This window comes from Pseudophryne corroboree, chromosome 7 (assembly GCF_028390025.1).
Source record: "Pseudophryne corroboree isolate aPseCor3 chromosome 7, aPseCor3.hap2, whole genome shotgun sequence".
NCBI lineage: Eukaryota > Metazoa > Chordata > Amphibia > Anura > Myobatrachidae > Pseudophryne > Pseudophryne corroboree.
In genome coordinates, this window is record NC_086450.1 from 344,284,737 (window position 1) to 344,307,147 (window position 22,411).

Genomic DNA, 22,411 nt, shown 5'->3' on the forward strand with positions numbered 1-22,411 from the left:
ACACTGCTGACAGTGCTAGTACATGATTCTCCGCCCATCTGAGAATTCTTGTGGCTTCTGCCATCGCCATCCTGCTTCTTGTGCCGCCCTGTCGATTTACATGGGCGACTGCCGTGATGTTGTCTGACTGAATCAGCACCGGCTGGTGTAGGAGCAGGGCTTTTGCTCGACTTAGGGCATTGTAGATGGCCCTTAGTTCCAGAATATTTATGTGAAGGGAAGTCTCCTGACTCGACCATAGTCCTTGGAAGTTTCTTCCCTGTATGACTGCCCCCCCAGCCTCGAAGGCTGGCATCCGTGGTCACCAGGACCCAGTCCTGTATTCCGAACCTGCGGCCCTCTAGAAGATGGGCACTCTGCAGCCACCACAGTAGAGACACCCTGGTTCTTGGAGACAGGGTTATTAAGCGATGCATCTGAAGATGCGATCCGGACCACTGGTCCAACAGGTCCCACTGAAAGATTCTGGCATGGAACCTGCCGAAGGGAATTGCTTCGTAAGAAGCCACCATCTTCCCCAGGACCCGTGTGCAGTGATGCACTGATACCTGTTTCGGTTTCAGGAGGTCTCTGACTAGAGATGACAACTCCCTGGCTTTCTCCTCCGGGAGAAACACTTTCTTCTGGACTGTATCCAGAATCATACCCAGGAACAGTAGCCGTGTCGTCGGAACCAGCTGTGACTTTGGGATATTCAGAATCCAGCCGTGCTGGTGCAGCACCTCCTGAGATAGTGCTACTCCCACCAACAACTGTTCCTTGGACCTCGCTTTTATTAGGAGATCGTCCAAGTACGGGATAATTAAAACTCCCTTTCTTCGAAGGAGTATCATCATTTCCGCCATAACCTTGGTAAATACCCTCGGTGCCGTGGACAGTCCAAACGGCAGCGTCTGGAATTGGTAATGGCAATCCTGTACCACAAATCTGAGGTACTCCTGGTGAGGATGGTAAATGGGGACATGTAGGTAAGCATCCTTGATATCCAGGGATACCATGTAATCCCCCTCGTCCAGGCTTGCAATAACCGCCCTGAGCGATTCCATCTTGAACTTGAATTTCTTTATGTACGTGTTCAAGGATTTCAAATTTAGAATGGGTCTCACCGAACCGTCCGGTTTCGGTACCACAAATAGTGTGGAATAATAACCCCGGCCTTGTTGAAGTAGGGGTACCTTGATTATCACCTGCTGGGAATACAGCTTGTGAATTGCCGCTAGCACCGCCTCCCTGTCTGAGGGAGCAATCGGCAAGGCAGATTTCAGGAACCGGTGGGGTGGGGACGCCTCGAATTCCAGCTTGTACCCCTGAGATACTATTTGCAGGATCCAGGGATCCACCTGTGAGCGAACCCACTGATCGCTGAAATTTTTGAGGCGACCCCCCACCGTACCTGGCTCCGCCTGTGGAGCCCCACCGTCATGCGGCGGACTTGGAAGAAGAAGCGGGGGAGGACTTTTGCTCCTGGGAACCTGCTGTTTGTTGCAGCCTTTTTCCCCTACCTCTGCCTCTGGACAGAAAAGACCCGCCTTTTCCACGCCTGTTTTTCTGGGTCCGAAAGGACTGAACCTGATAAAACGGCGCCTTCTTAGGCTGTGAGGGGACATGGGGTAAAAATGCTGACTTCCCAGACGTTGCTGTGGAAACTAGGTCCGAGAGACCATCCCCAAATAATTCCTCACCCTTATATGGTAACACTTCCATGTGCTTTTTTGAATCCGCATCTCCTGTCCACTGGCGAGTCCATAAGCCTCTCCTAGCAGAAATGGACAATGCACTTACTTTAGATGCCAGTCGGCAGATTTCCCTCTGTGCATCTCTCATATATAAGACTGAGTCTTTTATATGGTCTATGGTTAACAGGATCGTGTCTCTGTCTAATGTGTCAATATTTTCTGACAGTTTATCTGACCACGCAGCGGCAGCACTGCACATCCAAGCTGACGCAATAGCTGGCCTAAGTATAATGCCTGTGTGTGTATATACAGACTTCAGGATCGCCTCCTGCTTTCTATCAGCAGGTTCCTTGAGGGCGGCCGTATCCAGAGACGGTAGTGCCACCTTTTTAGACGAACGTGTGAGCGCTTTATCCACTCTAGGGGGTGTTTCCCAACGTGACCTATCCTCTGGCGGGAAAGGGAACGCCATTAGTACCTTCTTAGGAATTACCAATTTTTTATCAGGGAAAGCCCACGCTTCTTCACACACTTCATTTAATTCATCTGATGGGGGAAAAACTACGGGTAGTTTTTTCTCTCCAAACATAATACCCTTTTTAGTGGTACCTGTAGTTATATCAGAAATGTGTAACACCTCTTTCATTGCCTCAATTATGCAGTGAATGGCCTTAGTGGGCATCAGGTTAGACTCATCGTCGTCGACACTGGTGTCAGTATCAGTGTCGACATCTGGGTCTGCTTGAGGTAGCGGGCGTTTTAGAGCCCCTGATGACCCATGCGACGCCTGGGCAGGCACGAGCTGAGAAGTCGGCTGTCCCACATTTGGCATGTCGTCGATTTTTTTTATATAGGGAGTCTATACGTGCACTCATTACTTTCCATAAGCCCATCCACTCAGGTGTCTGCCCCGCAGGGGGTGACATCCCTTCTAAAGGCATCTGCTCCGCCTCCACATCATTATCCTCATCAAACATGTCGACACAGCCGTACCGACACACCGCACACACACAAGGAATGCTCCGAATGAGGACAGGACCCACAAAAGCCCTTTGGGGGGACAGAGTGAGAGTATGCCAGCACACACCAGAGCGCTATATAATGCAGGGACTAACTGAGTTATGTCCCCTATAGCTGCTGTTTTATATAATATATATATTGCGCCTAAATTTAGTGCCCCCCCTCTCTGTTTTTACCCTGTTCTGTAGTGTAGACTGCAGGGGAGAGCCAGGGAGCTTCCTTCCAGCGGATCTGTGAAGGAGAAATGGCGCCAGTGTGCTGCAGGAGATAGCTCCGCCCCTTTTCCGCGGCCTATTCTCCCGCTTTTTTCCATATTCTGGCAAGGGTATTTTCCACATATATAGCCTCTGGGACTATATATTGTGGAGTTTTTGCCAGCCAAGGTGTTTTTATTGCTTCTCAGGGCGCCCCCCCCCAGCGCCCTGCACCCTCAGTGACCGGAGTATGAGGTGTGTATGAGGAGCAATGGCGCACAGCTGCAGTGCTGTGCGCTACCTTGGTGAAGACTGATGTCTTCTGCCGCCGTTTTTCCGGACCTCTTCTTGCTTCTGGCTCTGTAAGGGGGACGGCGGCGCGGCTCCGGGACCGAACACCAAGGACTGGGTCTGCGGTCGATCCCTCTGGAGCTAATGGTGTCCAGTAGCCTAAGAAGCCCAATCCGGCTGCAAGCAGGCGAGTTCGCTTCTTCTCCCCTTAGTCCCTCGCTGCAGTGAGCCTGTTGCCAGCAGGTCTCACTGAAAATAAAAAACCTAAATCTATACTTTCTTTCTAAGGGCTCAGGAGAGCCCCTAGTGTGCATCCAACCTCGGCCGGGCACGAAATCTAACTGAGGCTTGGAGGAGGGTCATAGTGGGAGGAGCCAGTGCACACCAGGTAGTCATAAATCTTTCTAGAGTGCCCAGCCTCCTTCTGAGCCCGCTATTCCCCATGGTCCTTTCGGAGTTCCCAGCATCCACTAGGACGTTAGAGAAAGATTTATTTTTTAAAAACGTAATCTAAAAAAGTAGCTACCTTATGCAAATTTAACCACAGAACACACATCAAATATTGTTCAGGACGTTCTTTTCAACACTGCTGAAGTTCTCCCGAATGTGTTGCACTTGTAGGTAGAGTTGTGATCACCCTTCTGTCCAGTTAATCAAAAAGCAGCTTGTGAGCAGGCCAGCCCCGTTTGTGAAACCCAAACACAACAAAAAGAGAATCAGATTTCCTAATAGGAGCAGTTCTCTTCACATAGATACGGAGAGCCCGTACCACATCCAAAGACCGCTCTTTGGAAGACAAATCAGGAGAAACAAGTGCCGGAACTACAATCTCCTGATTAAGGTGGAACAAAGAAACCACCTTAGGTAGATAGCCGGGACGAGTCCCAAGAACCGCCCGGTCACGGTGAAATATCAGATATGGGGAACTACAGGACAAGGCACCCAAATCCGACACTCTTCTAGCTGAAGCAATAGCCAGCAGAAACACCACCTTAAGGGAAAGCCACTTAAGGTCAGCTGAACCAAGAGGTTCAAACAGAGACTCTTGTAACGCCTCCAAAACCACCGACAAGTCCCAAGGAGCCACAGGCGGTACATAGGGAGGTTGGATACGCAACACGTCCTGAGTAAAGGTATGCACATCAGGTAAGGTCGCAATTTTTCTCTGAAACCACACCAACAAGGCAGATATTTGGACCTTGAGGGAGGCCAGACGCAGGCCTAAGTCCAGGCCCTGCTGAAGAAAAGCCAACAACTTGGCTATACTAAACTTGGAAGCGTCATAATCGTTAAGATGTGCAACTAACAAAGTAAGAATGCCAGACCCTACAGTAAATCCAAGCCGAAGCCGGTTTCCGGGCCCGCAACATAGTTTGAATGACCGCCTCAGAAAACCCTTTAGCCCTTAAGACGGAAGCTTCAAGAGCCACACCGTCAAAGACAGACGGGTAGGTCCTGGTAGACACAGGGGCCCTGAACGAGGAGGTCTGGGCGTTGTGGAAGTAGAATTGGACGCTCTGATGATAGGCCTTGCAGATCTGAGAACCAGTGCCGTCTGAGCCACGCAGGAGCTATGAGAAGCAGAATTCCTTTTTCTTGCTTAAACTTCCGAATTACCCTGGGCAGGAGTGACACCGGAGGGAACACGTACGGCAGCCGAAACCTCCACGGTACCGCCAGCGCATCCACGAATGCTGCTTGAGGATCCCTTTTCCTTGCTCCGAAGACCGGAACCTTGTGATTGTGTCGAGACGCCATCAGATCTACGTCTGGAAGGCCCCACCTTTCCACTAGGAGTTGAAACACTTCTGGATGGAGGCCCCACTCGCCGGCATGCACGTCCTGACTCCAGGAATGAATATTGCCGATATGGCCGGTAGATGGCGTTCTGCCCACTGTAGAATCAGTGAGACTTCCTTCATTGCTAGGCGGCTTCGAGTGCCACCTTGATGATTTATGTAAGCCACTGTGGTGGCGGTCAGACTGTACTTGAACAGGACGGTTCTGAATTAAATGCTGGGATAGGTTCAAGGCATTGAAGACAGCCTGCAACTCCAGAATATTGATCGAGAGGAGGGACTCCTCCTTGGTCCACCACCCCTGAAGGGAGTGTTGCTCCAACACCGAGCCCCAACCTCAGACTGGTATCTGTCGTCAACAGGATCCAGTCGGATATCCAGAACGGACGGCCCCTGCACAGTTGTTGGTCCCGGAGCCACCAGAGCAGCGACCGACGGACCTCCGGAGTCAGAGATCATTTGAGATCTGATCCGGTGAGGCAGGCCGTCCCATTTGGCAAGAATCAGCCTCTGGAGAGGGCGAGAGTGAAATTGAGCGTACTCCACCATGTCGAATGCTGACACCATGAGGCCCAGCACCTGCATCGCCGAATGTATCGACACTTGCGGACGAGATGGGAAGCAACGAATCCTGTCCTGAAGTTTCAGGACTTTCTCCTGAGACAGGAACAACCGCTGGTTGTGAGTGTCCAATAGTGCTCCCAGATGCACCATGCTCTGAGCAGGGATCAGGGATGACTTCTTCCAGTTGATGAGCCACCCGTGGGCTTGCAGAAACCGGACCGTCACATCTAGATGACGCAGGAGAAGTTCTGGGGAATTTGCCAGGATTAACAAGTCGTCCAAATACGGCAGTATCCTGACCCCTTGACGGTGGAGTACCACAATCATTACCGCCATGACTTTTGTAAGGACTCGCGGAGCCGTTGTTAAACCAAAAAGTAACGCCCGAAACTGGTAATGGCAGTTGCCAATCGCAAATCTCAGGTATTGCTGATCAAACACTGCTATAGGAATATGCAGGTAAGCATCCTGTATATCCAGGGAGACCATGAAGTCCCCAGGTTCTAAGGCCAGAACTATAGAGCGAAGGGTTTCCATCCGGAACTTGGAAACCTTCACAAACCTGTTCAATGCCTTGAGGTTGAGAATGGGCCGAGAGGACCCATTCGGTTTCGGGACTAGAAACAGCGGAGAATAGTACCCCCGGCCCCTCTGCGCAAGAGGCACCTGTACTACGACTCCTGTATTCAGGAGGGTCTGTACCTCCGAATGTAGAGTGTTTGCCTTTGTCTTGTCCAACGGGACATCTGTCTGGTAAAATCGATGAGGGGGTCGGTTTTTGAAGGCTATGGTGTAACCTCGAGTGACGACTTCCCGTACCCAGGCATCTTAAGTGGTCTTCAACCATTCCTGGGTATACCCTAGAAGCCGGCCCCTCACCCTGGGATCCCCGCCCCGTCATGCGGCAGGCTTATCTGTCTTGGAAGCTGGCAGACGGGCCGCCCAGGCTCTTTTGGGCTTAGGCTTACCAGGTTTGGAAGTGCGGGCCTGCTTGTTGTACACCTGACCTTTTGCTTTACCTGAAGGACGAAAGGAAGTACCTTTAGCCTTCAACACAGAAGGAGCAGTACTTGGCAGACAGGCAGTTTTGGCAGTAGCCAAGTCAGCCACAATCTTCTTTAAATCCTCCTCAAACAGAATATATCCCTTAAAAAGGAGTACCTCCAGGGTTTTTCTAGAGTCCAGATCCACAGACCAGGATCTCAGCCACAATATCCGGCGAGCCAGGACTGACGTAGTAGAGGCATTGGCTGCCAAGATACCGGCATCAGAATATAACGAGAATCTGTAACAATATAAGACAAGCATTGTCTAGCATTGTCAGAGGATATTTCAGCATCTAACTCCAAGGCCCATGCTTCAATGGCCTCTGCAGCCCATGTAGCTGCAATAGTGGGCCTTTGTGCAGCACCCGTGAGGGTGTAAATTGCTTTCAGACAACCCTCCACACGTTTATCCGTAGGCTCTTTTAGAGACGTGACAGTGGTGACCGGTAGAGCTGAGGAAACCACCATCCTACCCACATGTGAATCCACTGGAGGAGGAGTTTCCCAATTCTTAGACCGCTCCGGCGCGAGGGGATAGCGAGCCAGCATCTTCTTATGAGGCACAAACTTCGTACCCGGGTTTTCCCAGGGTTCCTGACGTATATCAATTAGGTGGTCAGTGTGAGGTAAAACTTGTTTAATCACCTTCTGATGCTTGAACCTATCTGGTTTCTTAGGAGGAACGGATGGCTCGGGATCATCCGTAATCTGTAAAATGAACTTAATAGCCTCCAAAAGATCAGGAACATCCACATGTGAACCACCCTCCCCATCAGCCGTATCCGAGTCAGAACCTGTGGGGTCAGTGTAAGTGCAGTCTTCATCCGACGAGGTGTCAGTGACAGCAGTGGATTGTGAGGAGACAAGCGCTCGCTTAGAGGACCCATTGGACGTAGGCGAGCGACGGTCAGACTTTTTAGTAGTCAGGGACTGGTTCAACTTCTTTATTTGAGCAGATAAATCATCCGCCCACGGCGGGTTAGCTGCAGGGACCACAAACGGATGTACCGGCATTGGGGGTCCCATAGGGGGTGTTAGTTTATGAACTAGCGTATGCAGAAGCGTGGAAAAAGCGGCCCACGGCAAGTCATTATTTGACCCTGTTGCCACCGTCCCACTGGGGGGGAAGGAGTCCCCAGAACCAGAGCCCAAAGCTGCTATATTCTCCTCATAGGTATCTGCGGCTTCAGCAACACCGGCAGTGTGTTCAGCCCCAGAACCGTTACCCTCAGAAGCAGACATGATATAACTTGCAGTATCAGGTAACACAGTACAATTTGTCAACAGCACAATACCTCTAGCCCAAACCCCTGTGCAGTGTAGTCAGCACCAGCAGAGATAAAGGAGAGATATGGTAACTAAATCACAGAGAAAAATACATAATACAGTATATCTTTGTGAAAATCCTATATTAGATAAAACCTGACGCACCAAGCCCCCTCAGGTTATAGACTATAGGGATAGCAGGTTGAGTGAAAGACACGAAATGGACACCACTCAGCTATCAAATGCACACAAAAATAGTCTCAGACTGTACAATGCAGAGGTTATTACTAACAATAATACTGCACTGGACTAGCTTACACAGCTATATAACAATAGAAATAACAGTACACAGTAAGAACTGGATGTATATCACAGGGTAATTGTACTAGGAAACCCTGACTAAGTGCACTCTTTCTTAACCAACACTGACTAAAAAAGGCAGGTAGAATACTTAAGTGTCTTGTAAAGTCACAGCACTGACAACCAGGCGGCTTTACATAGGAGGATTTGCCCAAGCATTCCCAGGAACAGTGAGCTGAGGGATAATGGCGCCGCAGACACTGCCAGGGAGTGAGGGAGAGACAGATATGCAGCTCCAGGGTGGGAACATTTGCAGAAAATGGCGCCCTGAGGCTGGGGCTTCAGGTCCAAGCTCTATCCCCCTGCTGGCAAAACCACCGGGTACTGCGGGCTCTAATAATAAGAATTTACTTACCGATAATTCTATTTCTCGGAGTCCGTAGTGGATGCTGGGGTTCCTGAAAGGACCATGGGGAATAGCGGCTCCGCAGGAGACAGGGCACAAAAAGTAAAGCTTTCCGATCAGGTGGTGTGCACTGGCTCCTCCCCCTATGACCCTCCTCCAGACTCCAGTTAGGTACTGTGCCCGGACGAGCGTACACAATAAGGGAGGAATTTTGAATCCCGGGTAAGACTCATACCAGCCACACCAATCACACTGTACAACCTGTGATCTGAACCCAGTTAACAGTATGATAACAGCGGAGCCTCTGAAAAGATGGCTCACAACAACAATAACCCGATTTAGTTAGCAATAACTATGTACAAGTATTGCAGATAATCCGCACTTGGGATGGGCGCCCAGCATCCACTACGGACTCCGAGAAATAGAATTATCGGTAAGTAAATTCTTATTTTCTCTATCGTCCTTGTGGATGCTGGGGTTCCTGAAAGGACCATGGGGATTATACCAAAGCTCCCAAACGGGCGGGAGAGTGCGGATGACTCTGCAGCACCGAATGAGAGAACTCCAGGTCCTCTTTTGCCAGGGTATCAAATTTGTAGAATTTTACAAACGTGTTCTCCCCCGACCACGTAGCTGCTCGGCAAAGTTGTAATGCCGAGACCCCTCGGGCAGCCGCCCAAGATGAGCCCACCTTCCTTGTGGAATGGGCCTTAACAGATTTAGACTGTGGCAGGCCTGCCACAGAATGTGCAAGTTGAATTGTGCTACCAATCCCACGAGCAATCGACTGCTTAGAAGCAGAAGCACCCAGCATTGTTGGGTGCATACAGGATAAACAGCAAGTCAGATTTCCTGACTCCAGCCAACCTGGAAACTATATTTTCAGGGCCCTGATAACATCCAGCAACTTGGAGTCCTCCAAGTCCCTAGTAGCCGCAGGTACCACAATAAGCTGGTTCAGGTGAAACGCTGACACCACCTTAAGGAGAAACTGGGGACGAGTCCGCAGCTTTGCTCTGTCCGAATGGACAATCAGATATGGCTTTGTGAGATAAAGCCGCCAATACTGACACTCGCCTGGCCGAGGCCAGGACCAACAGCATGGTCATTTTCCATGTGAGATATATCAAATCCACAGATTTGAGTTGTTTAAACCAATGTGATTTTTTAGGAATCCCAAAACTACGTTGAGATCGCCCAGTGCCACTGGAGACATCAAAGGGGCTGTATATGCAGTACTCCCTTAACAACTTCTGGACTTCAGGAACTGAAGCCAATTTCTTTCTGGAAGAAAATCAACAGGCCGAAATTTGAACCTTAATGGACCCAATTTGAGACCCATAGACACTCCTGTTTGCAGGAAATGTAGAAATTAACCTAGTTGAAATTCTTCCGTGGAGCCTTCCTGGACTCACACCCTGGCACATATTTTCACCTAAGTGGTGATAATGTTGTGCGGTCACCTCCTTCCTGGCTCTGACCAGGGTAGGGATGACCTCTTCCGGAATGCCTCTTTCCCTTAGGATCCGGCGTTCACCCGCCTTGGCGTCAACGCAGCTGCGGTAAGTCCCGGAACAGACACGGTTCTTGCCGAATCAAGACCCTTCTTAGTATCTCTTGAAGTTCCGGGAACCAAGTCCTTCTTGGCCAAACCGGAGCCACGAGTATAGTTCTTACTCCTCTCCTTCCTATCATTTTCAATACATTGGGTATGAAAAGCAGAGGATGGAACACATACACCGACTGGTACACCGACGGTGTTACCAGAGCGTCCCAGCTATTGCCTGAGTGTCTCTTGACCTGGCGCTTCAGGTGGGACGCCATCATAACCACCTTTGGTCTTTCCCAACGGTTTACAATCATGTGGAAACTTCCAGATTAAGTTTCCACTTTTCCGGGTGGAATTCATTTATGCTGAGGAAATCTTCCCAGTTGCCCACTCCCGGAATGAACACTGCTGACAGTGTTATCACATGATTTTCCGCCCAGCGAAGAATCCTTGCTGTCATTGCCCTCCTGCTTCTTGTGTCGCCCCGTCTGATAACGTGGGCGACCGCCATGATGATGTCCTACTGGATCAGCACCGGTTGACTTTGAAGCAGGAGTCTTCCTAGGCTCAGAGCATTGTAAATTTCCCTTAGCTCCAGTATATTCATGTGGAGAGAAGTCTCCAGACTTGACCACACTTCCTTGGAAATTTTTTCCCTGTGTGACTACTCCCCAGCCTCTCAGGCTGGTATCCGTGGTCCCCAGAACACAGTCCTGAATGCTGAGTGTGCTGCCCTCTAAAAGATGAGCACTCTGCAGCCCCCACAGAAGAGACACCCTTGTCCTTGGAGACAGGATTATCCGCTGATGCATCTGAAAATGCGATCCGGACCATTCGTCCAGCAAATCCCCTGAGATCTGCCGAATGGAATCGCTTCGTAAGAAGCCACCATTTTTCCCAGGACTCCTGTGCATTGATGCACTGATACTTGGCCTGGTTTTAGGAGGTTTCTGACTAGGTCGAATAACTCCTTGGCTTTTTCCTCCCGGAGGAACACCTTTTTCTGGACTATGCCCAGAATCATTCCTAGGAACAGCAGACGTATCGTCGGAAAACAGCTGCGATTCTTGGAATATTTAGAATCCAGTCGTGCTGTCGTAGAACTACTTTAGATAGTGCTCTTCCGACCTCCAACTGTTCTCTGGAACTTGCCCTTTTCAGGATATCGTCCAAGTAAGGGATAATTTAGATGCCTTTTTTCTTTGAAGAAACATCTTTTCGGCCATTACCTTGGTAAAAGGCCCGGGGTGCCGTGGATAATTCAAACGGCATCGTCTGAAACTGATATTGACAGTTCTGTACCACGAACCAGAGGTACCCTTGTTGAGAAGGGCAAATTTGGACATGGAGGTAATCCTTGATGTCCAGGGACACCATATAGTCCCCTTTTTTCCGGTTCGCTATCACTGCTCTGAGTGACTCCATCTCGATTTGAACCTTTTATGTAAGTGTTCAAAGATTTCAGTTTAGACTATGTCTCACCAAGCCGTCTGGCGTCAGTACCACAATATAGTGTGGAAAAATAATACCCTTTTCCTTGTTGTAGGAGGGGTACTTTGATTTATCACCTGCTGGATATACAGCTTGTGAATTGTTTCCAATGCTGCCTCCCTGTCGGAGGGAGCCGTTGGTAAAGCAGACTTCAGAAACCTGCGAGGAGAAGATGTCTCGACTCTCCAATCTGTACCCCTGGGATAATACTTGTACTATCTAGGGGTCAACCTGCGAGTGATCCCACTGCGCGCTGAGACTCGAGACTACCCCCCCACCTTGAGTCCGCTTGCATGGCCCCAGCGTCATGCTGAGGACTTGGCAGACGCGGTGGAGGGCTTCTTTTCCTGGGAAGGGGCTGCCTGCTGCAGTCTACTTCCCTTACCTCTATGTCTGGGCAGATATGACTGGCCTTCTGCCTGCATGCCCTCATGGGAAAGGAAGGATTGAGGCTGAAAAGACGGTGTCTTTTTCAGCTGAGATGTAACTTGGGGTAAAAAAGGTTGGATTTCTCAGCTGTTGCCGTGGTCCCCAGGTCCGATGGACCGACCCCAACTAACTCCTTCCCTTTATACGGCAATACTTCCATGTGCCGTATGGGATCTGTATCACCTGACCACTGTCGTGTCCATGACATCTTCTGGGTGATATGGACAACGTACTTATCTTGATGCCAGAGAGCAAATATCCCTCTGTGCATCTCACGTACATATATCTAGAATGCATCCTATTAAATGCTCTATATGAATAAAATATTTTCAGTCAGGGAATCCGACCAAGCCAACCCAGCACTGCATCTCCAGGCTGATGGCGATCGCTGGTCGCAGTATAACCACCGTATGTGTGTATATACTTTTTAGGATATCTTTCCAGCTTCCTATCAGCTGGCTCCTTGAGGGCGGCCGTATCTGGAGACGGTAACGCCACTTGATAAGCGTGTGAGCGCCTTATCACCCTAAGGGGTGTTTCCCAATGCGCCCTAATTTCTGGCGGGAAAGGGTATAACGCCAATATTTGCTATCGGGGTAACCCCACGCATCATCACACACTTCATTTTATTTTATCTGATTCAGGAAAAACTACAGGTAGTTTTTTCACTCCCACATAATACCCTTTTTTTGTGGTACTTGTAGTATCAGAAATATGCAACACCTCCTTCATTGCCCTTAACGTGTGGCCCTAATGAGAAATACGTTTGTTTATTCACCGTCGACACTGGATTCAGTGTCCGTGTCTGTGTCTGTGTCGACCGACTGAGGTAAATGGGCGTTTTTAACGCCCCTGACGGTGTTTCTGAGACGCCTGGACCGGTACTAATAGTTTGTCGGCCGTCTCACGTCGTCAACCGACCTTGCAGCGTGTTGACATTCTCACGTAATTCCCTAAATAAGCCATCCATTCCGGTGTCGACTCCCTAGAGAGTGACATCACCATTACAGGCAATTTCTCCGCCTCCTCACCAACATCGTCCTCATACATGTCGACACACACGTACCGACACACAGCACACACACCGGGAATGCTCTGACAGAGGACAGGACCCACACTAGCCCTTTGGGGAGACAGAGGGAGAGTTTGCCAGCACACACCAAAACGCTATAATTATATAGGGACAACCTTATATAAGTGTTTTCCCTTATAGCATCTTTATATATATCTCAATATCGCCAAAATCAGTGCCCCCCCCTCTCTGTTTTAACCCTGTTTCTGTAGTGCAGTGCAGGGGAGAGCCTGGGAGCCTTCTCTCCAGGCTTTCTGTGAGAGAAAATGGCGCTGTGTGCTGAGGAGATAGGCCCCGCCCCTTTTTCGGCGGGCTCGTCTCCCGCTATTTAGTGAATCTTGGCAGGGGTTAAATATCTCCATATAGCCTCTGGGGGCTATATGTGAGGTATTTTTCGCCAAAAAAGGTTTTCATTTGCCTCCCAGGGCGCCCCCCTCCCAGCGCCCTGCACCCTCAGTGACTGCCGTGTGAAGTGTGCTGAGAGGAAAATGGCGCACAGCTGCAGTGCTGTGCGCTACCTTTAGAAGACTGCAGGAGTCTTCAGCCGCCGATTCTGGACCTCTTCTTACTTCAGCATCTGCAAGGGGGCCGGCGGCGCGGCTCCGGTGACCATCCAGGCTGTACCTGTGATCGTCCCTCTGGAGCTGATGTCCAGTAGCCAAGAAGCCAATCCATCCTGCACGCAGGTGAGTTCACTCCTTCTCCCCTAAGTCCCTCGTTGCAGTGATCCTGTTGCCAGCAGGACTCACTGTAAAATAAAAAACCTAAGCTAAACTTTCTCTAAGCAGCTCTTTAGGAGAGCCACCTAGATTGCACCCTTCTCGGCCGGGCACAAAAATCTAACTGGAGTCTGGAGGAGGGTCATAGGGGGAGGAGCCAGTGCACACCACCTGATCGGAAAGCTTTACTTTTTGTGCCCTGTCTCCTGCGGAGCCGCTATTCCCCATGGTCCTTTCAGGAACCCCAGCATCCACAAGGACGATAGAGAAAAAACAGTTTATAGAGAAAACCTGACCTGTCCCATGCCCTGGTGATCTAGTGGGATCGCCTGTACTGCCACAGTGTCCACAGCCAGCGCGCGCGGCCCGCCTCCCACTGACCGCGCCGGATCGCAATAAAAACCGGGTCCCGCAAGTGGGACCCACTTACCACCTCCCGAAGCGCGGCCACGTGATCCCGGAGAGCCCCCGTCGTGTGTGCCTGACAAGAAGAAAACCGGAGCCTCCTGCTGTAGTTACCCGGCAACCAGGGCTCGGGAGTGTACAGCGCCGCTGGGGAAAGCCGGAGCTGCAGCCGTTAATGTCCACTGACATGTAACACTGCTGCTGCCCTTGAAGTCTTCCCTTTTTTCCTCAGAAAAAAAGCTCTTCCTAGGGCTGCCTGGAGCAGCCCCTCTGTTAAGTGCCTGCTACTGCAGCACCAACTACAAAACTGAGATCATGTGCAGGGAGGCGGGGTGATATAGGAGGCGGCGCTATGCATTCTGGGAACAGTCAAAGCTTTGAGCCTGTTGGTGCCTCGGATCAAGATCCTACTCTACACCCCATTGTCCATTCCTTGTGGAGCCCAGTGTACCCCGCAGCAGAAATAAGACTTGCTGGCTTCGACCAGTTTTAAGGGGGGTATGGGTCATATTGGTCGACATGGAAAAAGGTAGACATAAATTTTTTGACCGTTTTGGGTCGCTTTCTTCGCAAAGTGACGGGGAACCCCAATTAGTGCACCATGGTTCGCGCTTCGGGCAAGGTTACCGTTCCCAATTGTAGTCCACGTGGAAGTATGAAAGTTCAAAAAAGTTTGATTTTTTTTAAAAACTCATGTCGATCTTTTTCCATGTCAACCTAGTACATGTCGACCTATTGACCATGACCAATAGTGGTCGACCTAAATGACTATTCCTTTAAGAATAGCGCTAAGCTTTTGCTTGAAATTGTCGCCTAGTAAGCCACCTATCATGCAAGGTGTTAAATCTCAGAAACTCGTCTAAGTATTCGGTTATGGCTTTGGGTATGTCAGACCTCTTCTTCTCAGATTTTCTCCCCGTGTCCAAGTTCCTTATGATGATGCAATGTAGTGTTCACTCTAGGAGTGAAAAGGGGCAGGGCGCCGGACTCCGGGGGCACATGTGTGTGCGCGCGTCCGAAATGGGGGCGCGGCCACGCAAATTAGGGGGCGGTGCGGCCTACAGACGCTACTATAGAGAGCGTCTGTGGCCGGCGACGTCACTGTTGGGGGCGTGCCCAGCACCTCCGTCGGTGCTGGGCTTCCCCCAGCCCTCTCCCAATGCGTGAATGGATGCCACGCGCATGCGCACGGCATCTATACACGCCGGGAGGGCAGGGAGCGGGCGGCTGTTCTAGCAGGGCACCGCAAAAGGGGCAGGGCGGGTTTCACAGATGTGTCCACGTACAACTTGCCTCAATGCATCCCAAAGCGGGAGATGCCTGGAGTAAGTGATCTGCCAGGTCACGTGCAACTCCGTTAGTGTTGCAAGCCTTTTTTTTTTTTTTGCCAAAAATGCATCTTATTTGCATGGCTATGTGAATAAGACGCACAAGCAGACTCGGCAGATTAAAATGCTATGCAGCATACCTATATTGTGTGTGCGACAGCGGCTTTATCTGCTAGTGTGTTCCTGGAAAGCACTGTAACGTAGCATTTTGCATGCAGATAAAGCCACAGGCGCACACTAAATATATGCATACCGCATACCATTTTAAATCAACAAAAGCTGCTTGTGCATGCTATTTACATCTTTTTCAAATGAGACGCATTTTAAAGGAATTCAGTATGATATCCCGATGGATGGAATGTCGGCGGTCAGAATCCCGACAGCCCCTCCCAAAGTACCATAACACTCCCTTGTTCCCTACCCTAAACCTCCCTTGTGGGTGCATAACCCTCCCTTCCCCGCAGCCTAAACCTAACCTCCCCTTCCAAGTGCCTAAAACTAATCATATCCATCCGATCCCTGCACCTTAACCGCAACTGCCTCCCCATGCGCGTGTGGGCCAGAACGCAAGCGTGTCTCGCTGAAAGAACTATCGGGACTCCGGGCATCTGTATTTTGTTGCCGGCCTTATGCAGTCGTTCGGGATTCCAGCGTCGGTGTTTTGACTGCCAGGATCCCGTCCGGCGGTATTTTAACTACATCCCTTTTAATGGAAAACGTTACGTAAAAACACGCTCAGCGCTACCAAGTTGGCATGACTAAAAAGGGCTGTTTAACATGCAGGTAGGCTAGATGTCAGTGGACACATCTGTAACACAGATTTGTAATCAACAGAAGTTGGAACACCTGTAGGAATGGTTTGCAGCTATTGTATATGATTAATGTACTGCCATTATTGCAAAAAACAGTTTTAAGCCCATAACCCATTACTTGCTCACTAAAAAGGCCGTTTTCCTATACACTCTGCAGTTATTATTTTTCCGTTTTTGCTAACCTGAACTTTGGGCGCTAGCAGTTTACGGCTTACCTGGGTGACATTTTCGGTTATTCACTTAAATTGTATTGCTTGAATAGCAATAAAAGCTGGAAAAATGTGGATGCTCTAAAGCCTTTGACTAGTAGTGTAGTGCCTCAATATACACAGATTAACAGGTTATTAAAATTTGTAAAATCTCCAGCATAAATCACATTTATGGAAAGAAAAACACAAAATAAAAGCAAAAAACAGCAACATATTAATATAAACTTACTCTGAAATTTGTACTGAAGATATGGGGATAGCATCGGGACACAAGTAAGATGCATTTCACACATTTACACAGCAATTCTGGCGTGTCCACATTCTCCAAGATTGATTGCAGGCTGGTCATTACCAACTGAATAATATAGGAAATAGAAGTTTCACATCTGAAATTTTCTAATACAACACAAAAAATGAAAAACAAAGTGAAAAACAACAAATACACCTTTAGGGGAGCTTTCATTCATTAAATAAGCACCCATCATCCTTTAAAGCAAATAGGAGGATAACCTTTTTGCTGAAGCCAAGAGACACCTCAAACATCAGTTCTCGATACAAGACCTCGATACTGGACCTCTATGACAGATGACCAACAAGCAAATAATGAATGAAGAAGTCACTATAGCAGGTACTGTCCTTTAGTAAATAAAATGACTGAAACAGTATATTGGCATTTTCAGCAGTGCAGAAATTACATTTTTTTTGTCCGTGGAGAATTCGGGATTGCTGAATAAAGACGTGTATTGTAGGAGATGAAGAACAGACATTTGCACAGGTTAGTACATGTAAGGATGTCATCTGCACTAGAAAAATACTGATATTTTTAATTTTACTGAAAAATTCCCCAAATTTTATGATTACAAGAAGTTTTATTATCATTCATCATAGGGGGTGCTGCCTTAGACAATAAATTACAGAACAACACAGTACAGAAAAAGATTGTCTCTTTTGTTGGCGCACTTAGAAAAGAGGAGAAGATTTTACATTTATTTTTACTGTAAGTATGACATGTTAAAATCTAACTTTTATTGATACTACCTTAAAAACTTGCAATTGAGAAACATAAATGTGAAAAAAATAAGAATTTACTTACCGATAATTCTATTTCTCGTAGTCCGTAGTGGATGCTGGGGACTCCGTAAGGACCATGGGGAACAGCGGCTCTGCAGGAGACTGGGCACAAAAGTAAAGCTTTAGAACTACCTGGTGTGCACTGGCTCCTCCCCCTATGACCCTCTTCCAAGCCTCAGTTAGGATACTGTGCCCGGACGAGCGTACACAATAAGGAAGGATTTTGAATCCCGGGTAAGACTCATACCAGCCACACCAATCACACCATATAACTTGTGATCTAAACCCAGTTAACAGCATGATAACAGAGGAGCCTCTAGAAAAGATGGCTCACTACAGCAATAACCCGATTTTTTTTTTTTTTGGTAACAATAACTATGTACCAGTATTGCAGACAATCCGCACTTGGGATGGGCGCCCAGCATCCACTACGGACTACGAGAAATAGAATTATCGGTAAGTAAATTCTTATTTTCTCTGACGTCCTAGTGGATGCTGGGGACTCCGTAAGGACCATGGGGATTATACCAAAGCTCCCAAACGGGCGGGAGAGTGCAGTACCAAATGAGAGAACTCCAGGTCCTCCTCAGCCAGGGTATCAAATTTGTAGAATTTTACAAACGTATTTGCTCCTGACCAAGTAGCTGCTCGGCAAAGTTGTAAAGCCGAGACCCCTCGGGCAGCCGCCCAAGATGAGCCCACCTTCCTTGTGGAATGGGCTTTTACAGATTTTGTCTGTGGCAGGCCTGCCACAGAATGTGCAAGCTGAATTGTACTACAAATCCAACGAGCAATAGTCTGCTTAGAAGCAGGAGCACCCAGCTTGTTGGGTGCATACAGAACAAACAACGATTCAGATTTTCTGACTCCAGCCGTCCTGGAAACCTATACTTCCAGGGCCCTGACAACGTCTAGCAACTTGGAGTCCTCCAAGTCCCTAGTAGCCGCAGGCACCACAATAGGGGGATTCAGGTGAAACGCTGAAAACCACCTTAGGGAGAACCTGAGGACAAGTCCTCAATTCCGCCCTGTCCGAATGGAAAATCAGATGAGGGCTTTTACAGGATAAAGCCGCCAATTCTGACACGCACCTGGCCCAGGCCAGGGCCAACAGCATGACCACTTTCCATGTGAGATATTTTAACTCCACATATTTAAGTGGTTCAAACCAATGTGACTTTTGGAACCCAAAAACTACATTTAGATCCCAAGGTGCCACTGGAGGCACAAAAGGAGGCTGTATATACAGTACCCCTTTCACAAACGTCTGAACTTCAGGGACTGAAGCTAGTTCTTTTTGGAAGAAAATTGACAGGGCCGAAATTTGAACCTTAATGGACCCCCATTTCAGGCCCATAGACACTCCTGTTTGCAGGAAATGTAGGAATCGACCTAGTTGAAAATTCCTCCGTCGGGGCCTTACTGGCCTCGCACCACGCAACATATTTTCGCCAAATGCGGTGATAATGTTTTGCGGTTATATCTTTCCTGGCTTTGATCAGGATAGGAATGACTTCATCCGGAATGCCTTTCTCCTTCAGGATCCGGCGTTCAACCGCCATGCCGTCAAACGCAGTCGCGGTAAGTCTTGGAACAGACAGGGTCCTTGCTGGAGCAGGTCCCTTCTTAGAGGTAGAGGCCACGGATCCTTCCGTGAGCATCTCTTGAAGTTCCGGTTACCAAGTCCTTCTTGGCCAATCCGGAGCCCGAATATAGTGCTTACTCCTCTCCATCTTATAATTCTCAGTACCTTGGGTATGAGAGGCAGAGGAGGGAACACATACACTGACTGGTACACCCACTGTGTTACCAGAGCGTCTACAGCTATTGCCGGAGGGTCCCTTGACCCGGCGCAATACTTGTCGAGTTTTATAAACATGTGGAAGACTTCTGAGTGAAGTCCCCACTTGCTGACAAGTGCTATCACATGATTTTCCGCCCAGCGAAGAATCCTTGCAGCTTCTGCCATTGCCCTCCTGCTTCTTGTGTCACCCTGTCTGTTTACGTGGGTGACTGCCGTGATGTCCGAATGGATCAACTCCGGGTGACCTTGAAGCAGAGGTCTTGCTGAGCTTAGAGCATTGTAAATGGCCCTTAGCTTCAGGATATTTATGTGAAGTGATGTCTCCAGGCTTGACCATAAGCTCTGGAAATTCCTTCCCTGTGTGACTGCTCCCCAGCCTCGCAGGCTGGCATCCGTGGTCACCAGGACCCAGTCCTGAATGTCGAATCTGCGGCCCTCTAGAAGATGAGCACTCTGCAACCACCACAGGAGAGACACCCTTGTGCTTGGTGACAGGGTTATCCGCTGATGCATCTGAAGATGCGACCCGGACCATTTGTCCAGCAGGTCCCACTGGAAAGTTCTTGCGTGGAATCTGCCGAATGGGATTGCTTCGTAGGAAGCCACCATTTTTCCCAGAACCCTTTCATTGATGTACTGAGACTTGGCTCGGTTATAGGAGGATCCCGACTAGCTCGGATAACTCCCTGACTTTCTCCTCCGGGAGAAACACCTTTTTCTGGACTGTGTCCAGGATCATCCCTAGGAACAGACAACGAGTCGTCGGAATCAGCTGCGATTTTGGAATATTGAGAATCCAATCGTGCTGCCGCAACACTACCTGAGATAGTGCTACACCGACCTCCAACTGTTCCCTGGATCTTACCCTTATCAGGGAATCGTCCAAGTAAGGGATAACTAAAATTTCCTTCCTTCGAAGGAGTATCATCATTTCGGCCATTACCTTGGTAAAGACCCGGGGTGCCGTGGACCATCCATACGGCAGCGTCTGAAACTGATAGTGACAGTTCTGTACCATAAACCTGAGGTACCCTTGGTGAGAAGGGTAAATTGGGACATGAAGGTAAGCATCCTTGATGTCCCGAGACATCATGTAGTCCCCTTCTTCCAGGTTCGCAATCACTGCTCTGAGTGACTCAATCTTGAATTTGAACCTCCGTATGTAAGTGTTCAAGATTTTAGATTTAGAATCGGTCTCACCGAGCCGTCCGGCTTCGGTACCACAACAGTGTGGAATAATACCCCGTTCCCTGTTGCAGGAGGGGTACCTTGATTATCACCTGCTGGGAATACAGCTTGTGAATGGCTTCCAAAACTGCCTCCCTGTCAGAAGGAGACATCGGTAAAGCCGATTTTAGGAAACGGCGAGGGGGAGACGTCTCGAATTCCAATTTGTACCCCTGAGATATCACCTGAAGGATCCAGGGGTCTACTTGCGAGTGAGCCCACTGCGCGCTGAAATTCATTGAGACGGGCCCCCACCGTGCCTGATTCTGCTTGTAAAGCCCCAGCGTCATACTGAGGGCTTGGCAGAGGCAGGAGAGGGCTTCTGTTCCTGGGAACTGGCTGATTTCTGCAGCCTTTTTCCTCTCCCTCTGTCACGGGGCAGAAATGAGGAACCTTTTGCCCACGAAAAGACTGCGCCTGATAATACGGCGTCTTCTTATGTTGAGAGGCGACCTGGGGTACAAACGTGGATTTCCCAGCTGTTGCCGTGGCCACCAGGTCTGAAAGACCGACCCCAAATAACTCCTCCCCTTAATAAGGCAATACTTCCAAATGCAGTTTGGAATCCGCATCACCTGACCACTGTCGTGTCAATAACCCTCTACTGGCAGAAATGGACAACGCACTTAGACTTGATGCCAGTCGGCAAATATTCCGCTGTGCATCACGCATATATAGAAATGCATCTTTTAAATGCTCTATAGGCAATAATATACTGTCACTATCTAGGGTATCAATATTTTCAGTCAGGGAATCCGACCACGCCAACCCAGCACTGCACATCCAGGCTGAGGCGATTGCTGGTCGCAGTATAACACCAGTATGTGTGTAAATACATTTTAGGATACCCTCCTGCTTTCTATCAGCAGGATCCTTAAGGGCGGCCATCTCAGGAGAGGGTAGAGCCCTTGTTCTTACAAGCGTGTGAGCGCTTTATCCACCCTAGGGGGTGTTTCCCAACGCACCCTAACCACTGGCGGGAAAGGATATAATGCCAATAACATTTTAGAAATTATCAGTTGTTATCGGGGGAAACCCAAGCATCATCACACACCTCATTTAATTTCTCAGATTCATGAAAACTACAGGTAGTTTTTCCTCACCGAACATAATACCCCTTTTTGGTGGTACTCGTATTATCAGAAATGTGTAAAACATTTTTCATTGCCTCAATCATGTAACGTGTGGCCCTACTGGAAGTCACATTTGTCTCTTCACCGTCGACACTGGAGTCAGTATCCGTGTCGGCGTCTATATCTGCCATCTGAGGTAACGGGCGCTTTAGAGCCCCTGACGGCCTATGAGACGTCTGGACAGGCACAAGCTGAGTAGCCGGCTGTCTCATGTCAACCACTGTCTTTTATACAGAGCTGACACTGTCACGTAATTCCTTTCAACAGTTCATCCACTCAGGTGTCGACCCCCTAGGGGGTGACATCACTATTACAGGCAATCTGCTCCGTCTCCACATCATTTTTCTCCTCATACATGTCGACACAAACGTACCGACACACAGCACACACACAGGGAATGCTCTGATAGAGGACAGGACCCCACTAGCCCTTTGGGGAGACAGAGGGAGAGTTTGCCAGCACACACCAGAGCGCTATATATATATATATATATATATATATATATATATATATATATATATATATATATACAGGGATAAACTTATAAGTGTTTTTCCCCCTATAGCTGCTGTATTTTTAATACTGCGCGTAATTAGTGCC

The 22,411-nt window shown here is 48.9% G+C and overlaps 1 protein-coding gene across 2 annotated transcripts in view; it reads right to left on the reverse strand.

The window, feature by feature from the left end:
• Positions 1-22,411, reverse strand: part of SMG1 (SMG1 nonsense mediated mRNA decay associated PI3K related kinase) — a 408,649-nt gene that overhangs the window by 309,903 nt on the left and 76,335 nt on the right. For both annotated transcript variants that reach the window (XM_063934392.1, XM_063934391.1), the window contains exon 7: positions 16,806-16,931. In XM_063934392.1, the coding sequence (XP_063790462.1) occupies positions 16,806-16,931 (126 nt within the window). The remainder of the gene's footprint in view (positions 1-16,805; positions 16,932-22,411) is intronic.